Consider the following 16,533-nt stretch of genomic DNA (forward strand, 5'->3'; position numbering starts at 1 on the left):
CATAAACCACAAAAAAAAAAACACCACACGCCTCGCAATTATTTATAATAATAACTACATACCCATCCTCTTCATCAAAACCCTTTCAGACACTCTTTCGCTGCCTTCGCACCAATCACACCCCTCCCGGGGTCGCAATTAATGCCTGCAACTCATTTACTGCCATATCATCACCGGATCTCCAGAGGTCCGGTCTCCCGAACCCCTGGACTCCCTCATGTCCCTCCCAGGTTGCCTTCCAGCCCATATATCATGGACAAGGAGTCCCCCCCGAAAGAAACATAACCACACTCAATCCATTATATTATACTTCCACAAAGGCGTGCTGATGAGAGAGATGGAGCAAAAAGAAAAAAAAGAATAAGTAGATTAGTAAATAAAAATAAAAAAAATAACTAAATAATCAAAATAATAAATAAATAAATAAATAAAACTTCATACTTGTTACAAAACTCACTTAACTTAGCTTATTTACCAATATGACACATGTCGTAGTCTGCCGCAGCGCCGGCTTCCCCTGCCCCCAGGCCAAGAGGAAACAGCCGGACCGCCTCCTCCGCACCTAAAAGTTACTTCTTACTCCAAAGAAAGTTATTATTCCAGGCGCCCCGAGAGTACTCCACAGGTTACATAACCCAACATAACCACAATCCGCTTGGATTTCTATCAAACCCCCCCCCCCCCATCCCCCGGGGCTTCGCTGCAAAAGGGGAAAAAAAAAAAAATCAAACATAAAAACTTTCATACAATCTAACACAAGATTCCCAATCTTCTAGACTCGGAACTTGGAGCATGATCCACTTCCGGGCTATTAACAATTTGGCATAAAATAGAAGCCTCAAAGTCTTTTTTATTTTATACCTGGGGACCTGTAATCTTGGTACCAAACTCAGTAAAGCCACCTTAGGAGACCATTCCATGTCAACCCCCACTATACTATTAATTTTTGCATGAACTTGTACCCAATATTCTTGAAGCTTAGGACATTCCCATAGCGTGTGTATAAACCCTGCTGCCCCTACCCCACATCTAGCACAATTATCATGAGACCACTTGCCGATTCTTTTTAGCAAGACAGGTGTGTAATAAATTCTATGTGTTATATTATATTGTATCATTCTATGATTTGCAGATTGGGACACGGTTCTTATATTCCTATAGATTTTCCTCCACTCATCTGGGTGAATTGTCCCTAATTCCTCCTGCCATTTAATCTGACTATTAAATACTACATCTTTACACCCAATCAGGTATTTATACATTTTGGACAGGGTATTTTTATGAAAGGAGTTCCCGCTAAGTTTTTCAATCAATGGTTCCTTGTTGATAAAAATCGCTTGTTTTTCCCTTATTGTAACCCTTATGGCATTACTTAAACACATATAGTCCAACCATTTCCCATCTCCAATATTAAATTCCCCTTTCACGATATCCCACTCTTTTATGCATCCACCCCTTAATACATCTGCTACCGTATGAACCCCTCTCTCACAGAGGCTCTCCAGTACCCCCAATTTTTTAATTTCCAATAATTTTTTGTTTCCCCATAGAGGGGCAAAGTCACAAAAACCTACCATCCCAATAGTTTTTTTCATTTTTTTTCCATGCTTTAACCATTGTTTTTACCATATCCCACTCCTTCCATTCTCCCTCCTCCAACCATCCTGCTTCCAGCTTTTGATATATATCTGCAAACGGCATCTCACGAACTTTCCCTATCAGTGAAAAAAAAACAATTATCTCTCCAAGGGACCAACCAAGATAACTGAGCAGCCAAAAAATATTTTTCCATCTCTGGAATATCTAGTCCCCCCTTCTCTCTCTGTGAACAAAGCAGTTCTAGTTTCATTCGAACCTTCTTCCGCCCCCAAATCAGTGAGTTGAAAATTGTTCTCATTCTCTTTAGGTATTTATCTTCTAACCATACCGGTGCTACCGCAAAAATGTATAATAACTTGGGAAGGCATATCGCTTTAATAAGTACAATTATATCAGCCCTTGATAAGCCAAATCTATTCCATATTTCAGCCTTCTTTTCTATCCCCTCCACCACCTTCTTAACATTGATTGCATTAAACTCTTTAATTTCTCTAGATATTTCCACCCCTAGGTATTTAAAGCTAGCTCCTTCCCGTAATATTTTTAACTGGTCGCACTGCACTTCTAGCCCTGCTTTTAAAGGCATCATTGTAGATTTAGCCCAGTTTATCCTAAGGCCAGAATATCTCCCAAAGCCCCCTATCAAGTCTATGAGTCGTGGGACTCCTACAATTGGGTCTTTAATAAATAATAACATATCATCGGCGTAGAGTGACACCCTGTCCCCTTCGCCCCTCGCCCCAAAGCCCAGCAAAACTGGGTCTTCCCTGATCATACAAGCAAGAGGCTCTATACTTAGGGCGAAGAGCAAAGGGGAGAGGGGGCACCCCTGCCTAGTCCCCCTACTAAGCACAAAAGGCCTTGAGTTCTTACCGCCAATTGCTATTTCCGCCATAGGTCTATCATATAGGAGCTTCACCATGTTTATAAATCCTTGCCCTATTCCAAATCTTTCCAGGATCCACCATAAGTATTCCCACTCCACCCTGTCAAATGTTTTTTGCGGCATCTAATGACAGGATGGAGTGGGCCTCCGGATCACCTGTAACTTGGATATTCTCATATACCCTCCTAATGTTGTATTTCGTCATCCTCCCCGGTACAAACCCTGTTTGATCCTCATGCACCATCTCCCCTACTACTTTGCTTAATCTATCTGCCAGCACCTTTGCATACAGTTTTATATCCGCATTGAGGAGGGAGATGGGCCTATAAGATTCTACCTCTTCTAGTGGCTTATCAGGTTTTGGGATCATTATAATCTTTGCTTCTCTCATAGATCCTGGTAGAGATCCTTCCTCTATTGCTTGTATCAATACACGATGAAGGGCAGGCACTAACACCTTTCTATGTGTTTTATAGATTTCATACGGGATTCCATCTTTCCCAGGGGCTGAGTTGTTTCTTGTTGTATCCAGAGCAGCATATAACTCTGCAGCAGAACACTTTGTCATTGTTAAATTATTAACTGGAAAAGTGGATGCTCTAAGTTTCTATCAGTCTGCTGCTGGCTAGACTGTGGTGGGGAGTCTGAGGAATCTTACAGTACTTTACCTTTAACCACTACAAGAAAGAATGAACTTTAAAGAGTCACTGTCGTATTTTTTTTTTTTTGCAGAAATCAATAGTCCAGGCGATTTTAAGAAACTTTGTAATTGGGTTTATTAGCCAAATCTGCCATTATCTGCATGTAAAAAGCCTTTTCCCAGGTCCCCCCCTCCTTCCTCTTTTTCATCCACTCTGAAAAATCTGAAAATTGTGACTTGTTGCAGGAGTCGTACCCTGTCTGCTCTAGGGAGAGGGGAGGGGGGAGGAGGAAGGAGGGAGTTAGCCGGCAGCAGAAAGCAGATAACAGAGGATTACAGGCACGGAGCTGGGTGACAGCTGTAATCCGAGCTCAGACAGGTCACTGGTGACTGTCACAGGAGATATCCATTTGTAGGGATTTGTAGATTAACTCTTTGTTGTCCTGTTTTGGTCTTTTCTTTAGCTCTCTCCATAGGAGAACAATGGAGACAGGGGGGAGAGCTTCAAACTGCTTTTTCATGATAAAAATGCATTTTTCGGATAATAGACCCAATTACAAAGTTTCTTAAAATCGCCTGGACTATTGATTTCTGGAAAAAAAAAATTCACGACAGTGACACTTTAAAGGTTGGATTTCCTATCCCAAAAATAGTCATTTTGAGGGTGGGTGTGCAGTAGTGAAATAATTGTAGCATGGTTTAGTTTGCAGTCAGGGGTTGTCAGTCGAGTCATAACTGCAGTCAGGAGACCATACCAGAAGCAGGAACCTCAGGAACCAGGTGAGAAAACTGGAGGGCAAGACTGACGCAAAATCCAGGAACAAGGTGAGGTCAGAAGTCAGGAACAGAAATAATAATATAGCAATTTATACTTCTTTCAGCTGAACCTGTCACTGCGGCAGGTTCGGCCATCAGTATAAAGTGTACTGGGCTCTCCCGACCCATGATGTTGGCGGAGATAGGGGTCGGGCATGATGAAAAATCACTTCCTTAGCCAATTATGTTCCGAGATATAAGTTGCTGCTAGAGCAGTCTGGCTGTGGCTTACCACTCCCCATTGAGGACAGGGGAAGGACAGGAGAGACTCGTTCGGTCAACAGTTATTGAAGGTGGATGTCCACCTTAACAGTAACAGCTTAAAGGGGTATTCCAGGGAAAATCTATAAATTAGCAATGGAAAGGGTTAACCAAGGTTAACCCTTTCCTAATATACTTACCTGTCCGTTTTTGGCCCCCCAAGGAGATCTCCGGTCCGGTCACGTGATGGTCCGGGCTGCAACTCGCGGATCCTCTTCTTCCGGTTCGGTGACGTCACCATAGCGGGCCGGCGTCGGCTCTCCTATTAGCAGCAGAGCACTAAACCCTGACTGGCTTGGTAGCGTGTAGCCAATCAGGGTTCAGTGCTCTGTGTCCCTGCTGTACCAAGTTAGCCGGGTGCTGATGTCCCCGGCCCCCCTCCTTCATGTATTATCACCCCGATCTCTCCCCCGGCCCTCTGTATAATTACCCCGATCTCTCCCCCGGCCCCCCTCCTTCATGTATTATCACCCCGATCTCTCCCCCGGCCCTCTGTATAATTACCCCGATCTCTCCCCCGGCCCTCTGTATAATTACCCCGATCTCTCCCCCGGCCCCCCTCCTTCCTGTGTATACAGTCCTATTCAAAGATCGCTCAGCCCCCGGTGTAACTGCTGCCTGCGCTGGCCCCGATCTCCGCACCTGTACTCAGCTGACAGGCGCTGTGTACGAAGCAAGGAAGAAATCTCTCCTGCACTCACTTACACAGCGCCTGTCAGCTGAGTACAGGTGCGGAGATCGGGGCCAGCGCAGGCAGCAGTTACACCGGGGGCTGAGCGATCTTTGAATAGGACTGTATACACAGGAAGGAGGGGGGCCGGGGGAGAGATCGGGGTAATTATACAGAGGGCCGGGGGAGAGATCGGGGTAATTATACAGAGGGCCGGGGGAGAGATCGAGGTAATTATACAGAGGGCCGGGGGAGAGATCGGGGTGATAATACATGAAGGAGGGGGGCCGGGGGAGAGATCGGGGTAATTATACAGAGGGCCGGGGGACAGATCGGGGTGATAATACATGAAGGAGGGGGGCCGGGGGAGAGATCGGGGTAATTATACAGAGGGCCGGGGGAGAGATCGGGGTGATAATACATGAAGGAGGGGGGCCGGGGACATCAGCACCCGGCTAACTTGGTACAGCAGGGACACAGAGCACTGAACCCTGATTGGCTACACGCTACCAAGCCAGTCAGGGTTTAGTGCTCTGCTGCTAATAGGAGAGCCGACGCCGGCCCGCTATGGTGACGTCACCGAACCGGAAGAAGAGGATCCGCGAGTTGCAGCCCGGACCATCACGTGACCGGACCGGAGATCTCCTTGGGGGGCCAAAAACGGACAGGTAAGTATATTAGGAAAGGGTTAACCTTGGTTAACCCTTTCCATTGCTAATTTATAGATTTTCCCTGGAATACCCCTTTAATGTTAAGGACTCCTTAACAAGTCGAGACTGTCCAATTTACCATAATTTCACCCTTATGTAAAATAAATGAACAGATGTCAGTAATTTGTATATATCTGTAATAGAAGTAAGTCTGATGCGTACATTGTACAACAGATTTATTGTTACCTGCATTCTATGAACCATTGCCGAATCTGGTCTTGCAGCGTTTCCTTAATGTCTAGTCCCTCAGTCTCTCGTATAGTGTCTTTTACTTGGACCAGGGCCTGCTGGTAGTCAGCTTCACACTGTTCTTGTAATTCTGACCGTAGGGATTCAGTTTTTTTGGCAATCACCTCTGCTTTACTCATTTTGTTGAAGTGTGGTGGTGGCACCTGGAAATACAGTAAGGCAATAGATCTATTCAGATTGGTTACTTTTTTGCACAGTTATTTGTGCATTGTTTCTTTAATCTGATGGATGGCCAAGAAATGTCTCACAACATTCTAAGGCCGTACTCATGCTATGTATCACACTGGCCGTTCTGTGACCCAGCAAGGCCACAGAACGGTTGGTGTTACTGAAGATCATCATGGTACTGCAGCACCGGCCGATAATCTTCATTTCTGGTGAATTCCAATTCACCATTGTACAAAGTGGAGCGTGCGGCCGGAGATGCACGCTCCATTGTGTGAACTGACATGTTCTATGCTGCATTGCGGCTGCAGAAAACTGACAAGTCAGTTTTTTGCGCGGCCGGATGGAATCCCGGCTGGAGCGTATACTATGTGTATACACTACGGCCGGGATTCCATTCATTCCAATACAAATTAAATTTTGTATAAATCACGGCAGTTATTGTAAATTGCAACAACGGCTGTGATTTATGCAAAACATACATTGTGTGAAAATAGCCTAACATTATATCATATGTCTATGGCAAGATCTATTACTTGTTAGGTTGGATTCATGTGACTTTTGCATTTGTCTAGTTTACAATGTTATTCCTCCAAAGTTTAAAGGTTTATTGGGTGTAAATAGGGGTGGAACAAACTCCACTGGCTCAATGGGTTTTCTGAATAGCTATAATCATACACAAACATACACACACAGGTCGTCTGTAATAAGATCCCCCTATTGCCCCAAATGATATATAAATATATATCCCCATAATACATGCTGCCATACTCCCATATTTGCATTCTTCAATTGGGATCAACACCTTAGAGTTACCGGGTGAATTTGATGGATTTGTCTCCATTATTTATTCTTACTATGCTACTTTATAACTATACAGCGCACTTACTTTTTAATATAACATATGGAAATGACCAACATCCCTTGTTAGACTGATAAATTATGCATACAATAATTAACAGCAACAATCAAGTCTGGTCTATTTTAATTTCATTAGCATAGGCAAATAAAATACACAATCTTCACGTAATAAAATTAGATCAAGTAACCATATTTTATTAATTTTCTTAAAGCAAAGCTTCATCTTTAACCCTAGATGACTATAATGTCTATATGTGGCAACTCCGGGCATATGTAAAAAAAAAAAAAAAAAAAACAGGGAGGGCAGGGGGGTGGTGGGAACCTAACAATCAAGTGATACTTACCCACTTTACCTTACTTTCCCAGTGCACCTGCAGCACAGCGCCACTACTCATGGTCACCCATATAGTCTGTTGTATCTCCCAGTCCTGTGATGCCTTGGGCCCACTCTGAAATGCCTGTTCAACCAATTAGTGGGACACCTCTGCAGTCACTGACTGTCTGAGTGGGTTGTTCTGGCGGGTGACACTTGATTGGTATGTTCCCACCACCCCCTGCCCTCCCTGTTTGCCCAAAGTTCTCCTTTATTAAAAGATGGTATGTTATAACTCTCTGCCATTAAAGGGGTTATCAAGCCCAAGATTAAAAGTTATCCCCACCTATATATATATATATATAGCTAAGTGGCTCTCATGGTAGCGTGCTTCACTCCCTGGACTCCTGAAACCAGTCAGACTGAGCAGAAAGCTGGAGAGAGAAGCGCACAGCCATGTGCTTCACTGGGTTATATCTAGTGATCGGACAGGGTCTGAGGGCTGAATGACAGTATGCTTTTGGTTGCAGAAAGTGGAAATGCTTAACTCCCTGTGACATTCTTAAAGGTGACAATTTTGATGTAGACATTCAGGCATCCAAAGACACCAATTGAATACAGTGGCCGCTACTTTATATACAAATTAGAAGATAATTAAAAAGAATATATAAGAAATCTAGTAGGATCAGTGAGAATCCTTCCTGCCAACCCAGAAACTTTGTTACTAAGAACAATGTGTGTTGTGTATTTGCAGCATGGATTATGAGAATGTCCCGGTGTAGGCAGGGCCGGTTTTAGACAAAATGTGGCCCTGGGCAAAGTTGAAGGTGGGGCCCCAAATGCTAAAACATTGTAGCAGCAATTTAAGGTCCCGATACTTTTTTGTCAGCGGTTGGCGCGCTGCTCGAGGTGGGGTGATCTTCTGTGACCTTAAATAAGACCCCTCTGTGCCCTATATAGTAGATAGGTCCCTCTGTGCCTCCATAGTACATATAGTCGGTATCCCTCTGTAGGTAATTCTTCTGGTAGTTACCTCCACCACCCAGTATGTAGTATCCACCAATATAGGAGGCATCTCACTGTAGGTTTTACACCTGTTAGCTAGCCCCCTGATAGTTGCCCCCTCAGCAGATAGCAGCTCCCCTGATAGTTACCCCCCCCCCCAGCACATAGCATCTCCCCTGTTCCCCCCCCCCCAGCACATAGCATCTCCACTGATAGTTGCCCCCTCAGCAGATAGCATCTCCACTGATAGTTAAATGCCCCCCCGCCCCCAGCACATAGCATCTCCTAGGGCTGGGGTGATGTGGGCAAAAAATAAAATCTCGTTTTTTCTTTTCTCGATTTTTTTTTATTTATTTTTTGATGGGTGTAGTAGTATAGGCATAGTGGATAAGGGGTGTAGCAATAGTAGAAGCATATAAGATGAGGGGTGTAGTAGTAGATAAGGGGAGTAGCAGTTTTGGGAGTAGTAGTAGTATCAGGAGTAGAGGTAATAATAGCAATGGTAGTAGAGCAGTATTGGGGGTAGTAGTAGAGCAGTATTGGGGGTAGTAGTAGAGCAGTATTAGGGGTAGTAGTAGAGTAGTATTGGGAGTAGTAGTAGTAGAGCAGTATTGGGGGTAGTAGTAGAGCAGTATTGGGGGTAGTATTGGGGGTAGTAGTAGGGCAGTATGGGGGTAGTAGTATAGCAGTATTGGGGGTAGTAGTAGAGCAGTATTGGGGGTAGTAGTAGAGCAGTATTAGGAGTAGTATTGGGGGTAGTAGTAGGGCAGTATGGGGGTAGTAGTAGAGCAGTATTAGGAGTAGTATTGGGGGTAGTAGTAGGGCAGTATGGGGGTAGTAGTAGAGCAGTATTGGGGGTAGTAGTAGAGCAGTATTAGGAGTAGTAGTAGGGCAGTATTGGGAGTAGTAGTAGAGCAGTATTAGGAGTAGTATTGGGGTAGTAGTAGGGCAGTATTTGTGGTAGTAGTAGAGCAGTATTGGGAGTAGTATTGGGGGTAGTAGTAGGGCAGTATTGGGGGTAGTAGACCAGTATTTGGAGTAGTATTGGGGGTAATAGTAGGGCACTATTGGGGGTAGTAGTAGAGCAGTATTAGGAGTAGTATTGATGGTGGTAGTAGTAGGGCACTATTGGGGGTAGTAGTAGAGCAGTATTAGGAGTAGTATTGATGGTGGTAGTAGTAGGGCACTATTGGGGGTAGTAGTAGGGCAGTATTAGGAGTAGTATTGAGGGTAGTAGTAGAGCAGTATTAGGAGTAGTATTGGGGGTAATAGTAGGGCACTATTGGGGGTAGTAGTAGGGCAGTATTAGGAGTAGTATTGGGGGTAATAGTAGGGCACTATTGGGGGTAGTAGTAGAGCAATATTAGGAGTAGTATTGGGGGTAGTAGTAGGGCACTACTGGGGGTAGTAGTAGGGCAGTATTAGGAGTAGTATTGGGGTAGTAGTAGGGCACTACTGGGGGTAGTAGTAGGGCAGTATTAGGAGTAGTATTGGGGTAGTAGTAAGGCACTATTGGGGGTAGTAGTAGAGCAGTATTAGGAGTAGTATTGATGGTGGTAGTAGTAGGGCACTATTGGGGGTAGTAGTAGGGCAGTATTAGGAGTAGTATTGGGGGTAATAGTAGGGCAGTATTAGGAGTAGTATTGGGGGTAATAGTAGAGCAGTATTAGGAGTAGTATTGGGGTAGTAGTAAGGCACTATTGGGGGTAGTAGTAGAGCAGTATTAGGAGTAGTATTGATGGTGGTAGTAGTAGGGCACTATTGGGGGTAGTAGTAGGGCAGTATTAGGAGTAGTATTGGGGGTAGTAGTAGAGCAGTATTAGGAGTAGTATTGGGGGTAGTAGTAGAGCAGTATTAGGAGTAGTATTGGGGTAGTAGTAGGGCACTATTGGGGGTAATAGTAGGGCAGTATTAGGAGTAGTATTAGGGGTTAGTAGTAGAGCAGTATTAGGAGTAGTATTAGGGGTTAGTAGTAGAGCAGTATTAGGAGTAGTATTGGGGGTAGTAGTAGGGCAGAGGAGAGATATGGGGGTACTTTATCATACAGGATACTGTGTGATTCAGCACCCACCTCCACCATGTACTGCTCAGGGCCTGGTGGCCATAGATACAGAGGGAGGAGGGCCCTGAACAGTATATGGTGGAAGGGGGGACTGCATCATACAAGATCCCCTGCCCCCTTCCTGTATACTGTTCGCTAGGCTAGTATATGGGGAGGGGGTTACTGTTTTATAAAGACACCCGAGGCTCCGCCCACCCGCGGCCGTAAGCACCGCCCCCTGGTCGCAAGTCCCGCCCCCAGTCTCCGTGACCCTCTAACCCCCCCCCCCCCCTCTATTTCTTTACCTGGGCTTGCCGTTCCTCCTCCTCTGTAGGGCACAGGCAGCTCTGCAGGAGGGGCGCTCCGTCCTCACAGCTCAGCTCCTTCGTTCATTAGTGGAGCAGGGGAGCTGCTTGTGCTGCTCTGCTTCCTGCTCCACTAATGAAGGAAGGAGCTAGGGGGCCCCATGGGGGATGGGGGCCCTGGGCAAGTGCCTACTTTGCCCCCCCCTAACGCCGGCCCTGGGTGTAGGGGGCTCCTACTGCTCCGATAGTGGTAACAATGGACAATTCACTGCTCCATTCTGAGACACAGCCTTACATTGTGTCACTCTGGAAAGAAAATGAAATTGTGATCTTTAGCAGTAGAGATCAGGAGAGTTTACAAACTTACTATGGTCTCAAGGGTCAAACCGGAGTATAGTTTTTGTCATTCTATTGGGAGAGTTAGTGGCATTTATAGACACTGAAACTCAATAGAAGTGGGGCAGAGATAACTATTCAGACAATTATAACAGCTCCATTGCCGTGTAGATACATATTTCACAAGATGTCATAAAAATAGCAATACCATCATTTTAGAAGCATATTTTTCTAGAACTTTCTTGAACTAAGCTGCATTTAATAGCACGTTGCATATCACTGTCACTTTAGCTTAAAGGGTATATGTAAGCTTAAACTTCCACCCATTCCTCGAATTGGAAGTGCCGAAATGCTTTCCACTCTGGACAGCACACCTGCCGAGGCAACCACACAAAACCAGTGAGTTCAGTACACAAGCCCTTTTTAGTTACTTGCTGGGCGTTGTACAATTGCCAAGCATGGAATGCATCTCTCTACGTCCGATTCGAGGAAGGCGAGGAAGCTGAAGTTTGCAGGTACCGTCTAGGGGTGACAGGCTCCCTTTAAGATTCATAGTGGTTACAAGCCTTAGGAGTTTGATACAGTCTTGTGCATTACTTTTACTAAAAGTTTCTCACAAGGACCAAAGAGGGGACACCAAAGGTGTGCGGGCAACCTTTGGTGTCCCCTCTTTGGTCCTGGTGAGAAACTTTTAGTAAAAGTAATGCACAAAACTGTATCAAACTCCATTGCCTTCCAGGTAAGTCATCATTCACAAGCTGCTTTATTACTGTAGAATTTCCAAATCTTTAGGGAGCATAAGTAATAATAACATTATAATAGTAATTCCCTGATATACTCTGGAAATTTGCTCAGAGGTTGTACAGTATTTGACTTTGGAGACAAGTCTTTTAATATTTACATATTAACATATTAGGTATACTTGCTCCGAGGCAGAACTTCATTTAAGGACATGGGACTAAAGGATATAAAACACGGCAGGGCAAGTTATGGGCTAACAGACTAAATATAATAATAACAGCAGAAAAAATCTATATATTAACCCTAATCCTGAATGACGCTTTTGTTGCTCGGCATCTCACTGCTCTTTTAGGCAAAGGCTTTCATTTTACATGAAGTCTCTTTGAGTAGTTAAAGTCTTTCCCCTCATGCTCCTATAGTGTTTCACCATTGATGATCATGGGACTGTGCCAGAGACACCTGCTTGGCATGCACAATGCTTCATTGTCTAGGAGGAAAACTAATTAGCCGGCAGTAGTAGCAGGTTCATATCCCTCTGGCCAGGAGTTAATTCCGACTGCCTCCTTGTGTTCCTGAGTTAGACAAGAGATCCGTAGCTGTCCTGTGTGCCCTTCCCACGATTCAGTTCCAAAGCCACGTGTTATTTGTTAGGATCCCACGTAACATTCATTGCCATTGCTTTGTCAGTGACTTCCTGACATGCAGCTGGTTAAGTGGTTGAAGGAAAATGATTGTGTTGCCCCCTCTTCCCTCCTCAAGAGCAGCAGGGGAAAAAACACTAAATAATAAAACAAACAACCAGTGCACTAAAAAAACAAGCCACTCAAAGAAATGAAGGGAGCGAAGCTAAACAATGGGCTGACTCTGGCTTCATAGAATGTCAGCCCATGCTGGCTCCCTCATTCTGCACAACTCCTTATGTATACATAGAAAAAACATTGTTATGAAGCTAATCTTTTCTACATTTCAGTCAAAAAGAATATGGCTTGTCAGAGACTTTTTAGGTGGGAGCAGGAGGGCTACTTGCACCCTATGTTGAAACGTGGCACATGTAGTTGTACTGACACTCACTGTATTAAAAAATAAAGATAAAAAAAAAAAGATTTGTCCCTTTCTATTCAATACACACCATGCATTACCTGTTGGTCGCATGCAATTTTTTATGAAATGCACCAGTTGTGGACAACTATAGTGCCGTTCTAGGTACTTACAGTGTGCAAGGGTAATATACTATATTGATAATGTTTTTCTATTTAATATTTGGGGTATATATTAATACCTGTTCTTTTTATATTCTTTTTAATTAATACGCCTTTTCTCAAAAACACCCCAATCACAACTAAAAAGTAATGTGGACACATTATTAAATGTTCAATCAATGTTCATTTTGGTATTAGCACCTTAAAGTGGGTTTCACACATCCAAGTGTGAATGGTGATGGTCCAAAGGATTCTGAGAACATTGGTCCCTACTGCTGAAGATTGTAATAACATCTTCCTTTCCATCAAAACTGTGCGGCTGTATGCCAACAAACTCCATTTTGGCTATCCCACTGAAGGTAAACATGGTATAAATAGGCCAAGCATTTCAGAACCTGCCATATAGGCTTAATGGTGTACTCTGGGCAAATGTAAAAAAACAGGGAGAGCAGGGGATGGTGGGAACATAATAATAATGTTATACTTACCCTTTCTGGTGCCCCCTCAGCCACTAAGCCACAGCTCACTGTAACCCTCCAGTCTCCAGTCTCAGTGACTGCAGAGATGTCCCACCTCAGTCACTGATTGGCTGAGCAGGCATTTCTGAGCCGAACTGTGAAGTCACAGGATTGGAAGATACCAGTGGATGACCATGAATAATGTAGCTACACTACGGAGGCACCAGGAAGGGTAAGTATCTTCATTATTATGTTCCCACCACTTCCTGGCCTCCCTGTTTTTTATGTTTGCCCAGTGTTGTCTTTAAAAAAAAAAAAAGAAAAAAACCTTTACATACTGCACTATTTAAATAAGATTTCAAAAATCTTACTCACGCTTTGTAACATCTGCCCTCTGTGAATTCACTGACATGGTCATGTGTCAGCAGGACCTTAAAGGGGTTTTCTAGGCAAATCTAATAGGTATATGCTTGCCCATGTCATAGTAATAAAAGCTGGCATACTTACCTCCACCGCTCCTCCACCGCTCCCACTGTCTGATCTTGCGGTCCCATCTTCTGTACTGTTTCTTCTTCTTCTGATGATGTCATGCTCCCCTTTTAACTGGAAAAAACACTTTAATTGGGTTTTCCCTTCATGGGAACCCCACTAATATTGAGATTGCATGTCTCTTGTTCCCCTGTATGAATGGAGTGGCTGTTGGAGATGCAAATTGCCAATCTATTAAACTTTATGGGTCTTACAAAGATACCTATGCTATCTCCGCTATGTTCATATCCAACTATGATACCATTCAACTAGGGGGACATAAAAGCCCTTCTCATGATCAATAAGAGTCCCAGCACCCCCACCTATCAGGCACTTATCCTGCAGACATGTGATGAGTATTTTTTAGGGCAAATCCCCTCTAAACATATGTTTTTCTATTCAAAGTTTAAAAGTAATTACATAGTGAACCCCATTCTTCCAGATTCTTTAATGACCTCAAATTATCCAACAAAAATAAGTATATACTATATGTATACATTAATAAATACTATATTTCTATACAGAGTACATATAACCTTATATAATATACAAATCTCCCCACCACAAAGTCCGCTCTGCCCACCCATTCCAAGATTGTTGTCCTTAACTTGGCAATATATAATGAACCTAATTTATTTTATTAAGATAAAATATAGTAATACTTTATACTTTATATTTTTTGCTATTTTAAGACTGAACTTAAAGGAGCCAAAACAAAAAAACAAGTCTGAAAATGCTACATTCCTACCACAAATATCAACAATTACTGCCCATGACGCTCACACCCAGATTTGGATATAACAAAGTCTAGTTCTGTTTGTTTTTAATAGAAATTTTCAAAAAAGTTTAAGAGTTATTAAGAGAAACATATGAGGGCAATATACTGTTCACAGAAAACGGCGTCTCGCTGCCAGCGACTAATAATATATGTTTAGTCTATTTCACTGTGAAATTTTAATGAGAGAATATGATCAAAGAGTTGGATATTGGGGAAAGTTTTATTAGAATTTTTAATTAATTTCTGATGTATTTGTCTGATCAAATAGGTTTTCTGGACATTTAACATTGATCCACAGGAGGGCTGCACAATTGCTGGATTATTGTGTGGTCCTTTGCTGCTATTATCCCCTATTATATTGGGAGATATGTGCTGGGCTTGTTCATTGGCTGATTGTTTGCCCTGCTACATAGGGCCTGTTTGGCTGATAATCACATGGGGGGACATTTATGAAATGTCTGCCCGAGGCGTACGCCAGGGAGAAGGTGCAGATTTGCCCCTTCTCCCTGACGTATGCCGGCTGTATGCCCTGCTTGCCCGATGGACAGCCTGGGGGAGCTTGGGGGCAGGGGGGTGACAAGGTGGGGAGGAGGCGTACTTGTACGCCGGTCTTCATAAATCCCGCCCATGGTGTTAAAGGATTCTTAGTAAAGGTGTCTATTCACCACCATACACAGGAACGTTCAGCATGGCTGAGCGTTCCCGTGTTCTCAAAAAGGAAGGAAGGGGTAAGCTTCAGCCAGACAGCTCTGGCAGTGGCTTATCTCTCCCAGAACAAAAGGGTCAGGCAGTGATTTTCCATCATGCCAGATCCCTATCAGCACCGACATCATCTGTTGGTGGTGGTTCGGGTGAGCCACATATACACTATACTGGTGGCTGAATCACAAGCTATGGTTACGGCTGACAAAAGTGTAAGGTATGAATTGTATTGTGCTGCGGAATCTGTTGGCGCTATATAAATAAAAATTATTATTATTATTAGGGATGAGCGAACTTTTGAAAAGTTCGGTTCGGTTCGATCCGGCGAACTTTCGTGAAGTTCTGATACGTACGAACCGAACCTACAACGAACCTTGCTAATAATGATGAGCGAATAGTGAAATATTCGAATATTCGATATTCGTACGCATATCTCCTAGTATTCGAATATTCAATCCCATTAAAGTCTATGGGAACAAGTATTCGATTATTGAAAAACATCTATTCGACCAAGTCCACAATGACACTACAGGAAATGATGCCAACACCACTGGAATGCAACTGGGACAGCAGGGGAAGCATCTGACACCCCCAAAATCTGCGGTAATAAAGTTACAACTCAATGTTATACAGGTGAATTACCTGGTTATTAGAGATGAGTGAATAGTGAAATATTCAATTTAATTGGATTAGATTCACATAGCTCCCAATATTCGACTATTCGAACGAATATCTAATCCCATTATAGTCTATGGGAGAAAAATCCTTGGGACCTGGAAATCAATATTCGACGAATTGGAGGTCACCAAGTGCACAATGACACCTCAGGAAATGATGCCAACAAGTGATACGTGCTAGAGTGCGCAATCTAAATAAAGAGTAGTACGTGTGTTCATCCAGTGCTACGTGCTGCTATGTCATACATAAATACACAGGGTGGTACAAGCAGGCTGCTGTGCTACTATAAGGCACTCTGTTTACCAAGTGCTACCTGCTACATAATAGAGCCACCCAGCTTTACCTATAAAATATTCAGACACCCTTTAATAACCAGGTAATTCACCTGTATAACATAGACTTGAGACATTATTACCGGCGATTTTGTGGTGTTAGATGCTTCCCCTGCTGTCCCAGTTGCATTCCAGTGGTGTTGGCATCATTTCCTGAGGTGTCATTGTGGACTTGGAGACCTCCAAGTGGTCGAATAGATGTTTTTCAATAATCAAATACTTGTTCCCATAGACTTTAATGGGATCGAATATTCTATCAA

General features: G+C 43.5%; 1 protein-coding gene across 2 annotated transcripts in view; it reads right to left on the bottom strand.

Moving 5' to 3' along the window:
* IQCA1 (IQ motif containing with AAA domain 1) overlaps positions 1-16,533 on the bottom strand; it is a 141,663-nt gene that overhangs the window by 64,106 nt on the left and 61,024 nt on the right. For both annotated transcript variants that reach the window (XM_069985201.1, XM_069985200.1), the window contains exon 6: positions 5,769-5,974. In XM_069985201.1, the coding sequence (XP_069841302.1) occupies positions 5,769-5,974 (206 nt within the window). The remainder of the gene's footprint in view (positions 1-5,768; positions 5,975-16,533) is intronic.

Source organism: Dendropsophus ebraccatus, chromosome 9 (genome assembly GCF_027789765.1).
Source record: "Dendropsophus ebraccatus isolate aDenEbr1 chromosome 9, aDenEbr1.pat, whole genome shotgun sequence".
In the NCBI taxonomy this organism is placed as follows: Eukaryota; Metazoa; Chordata; class Amphibia; order Anura; family Hylidae; genus Dendropsophus; species Dendropsophus ebraccatus.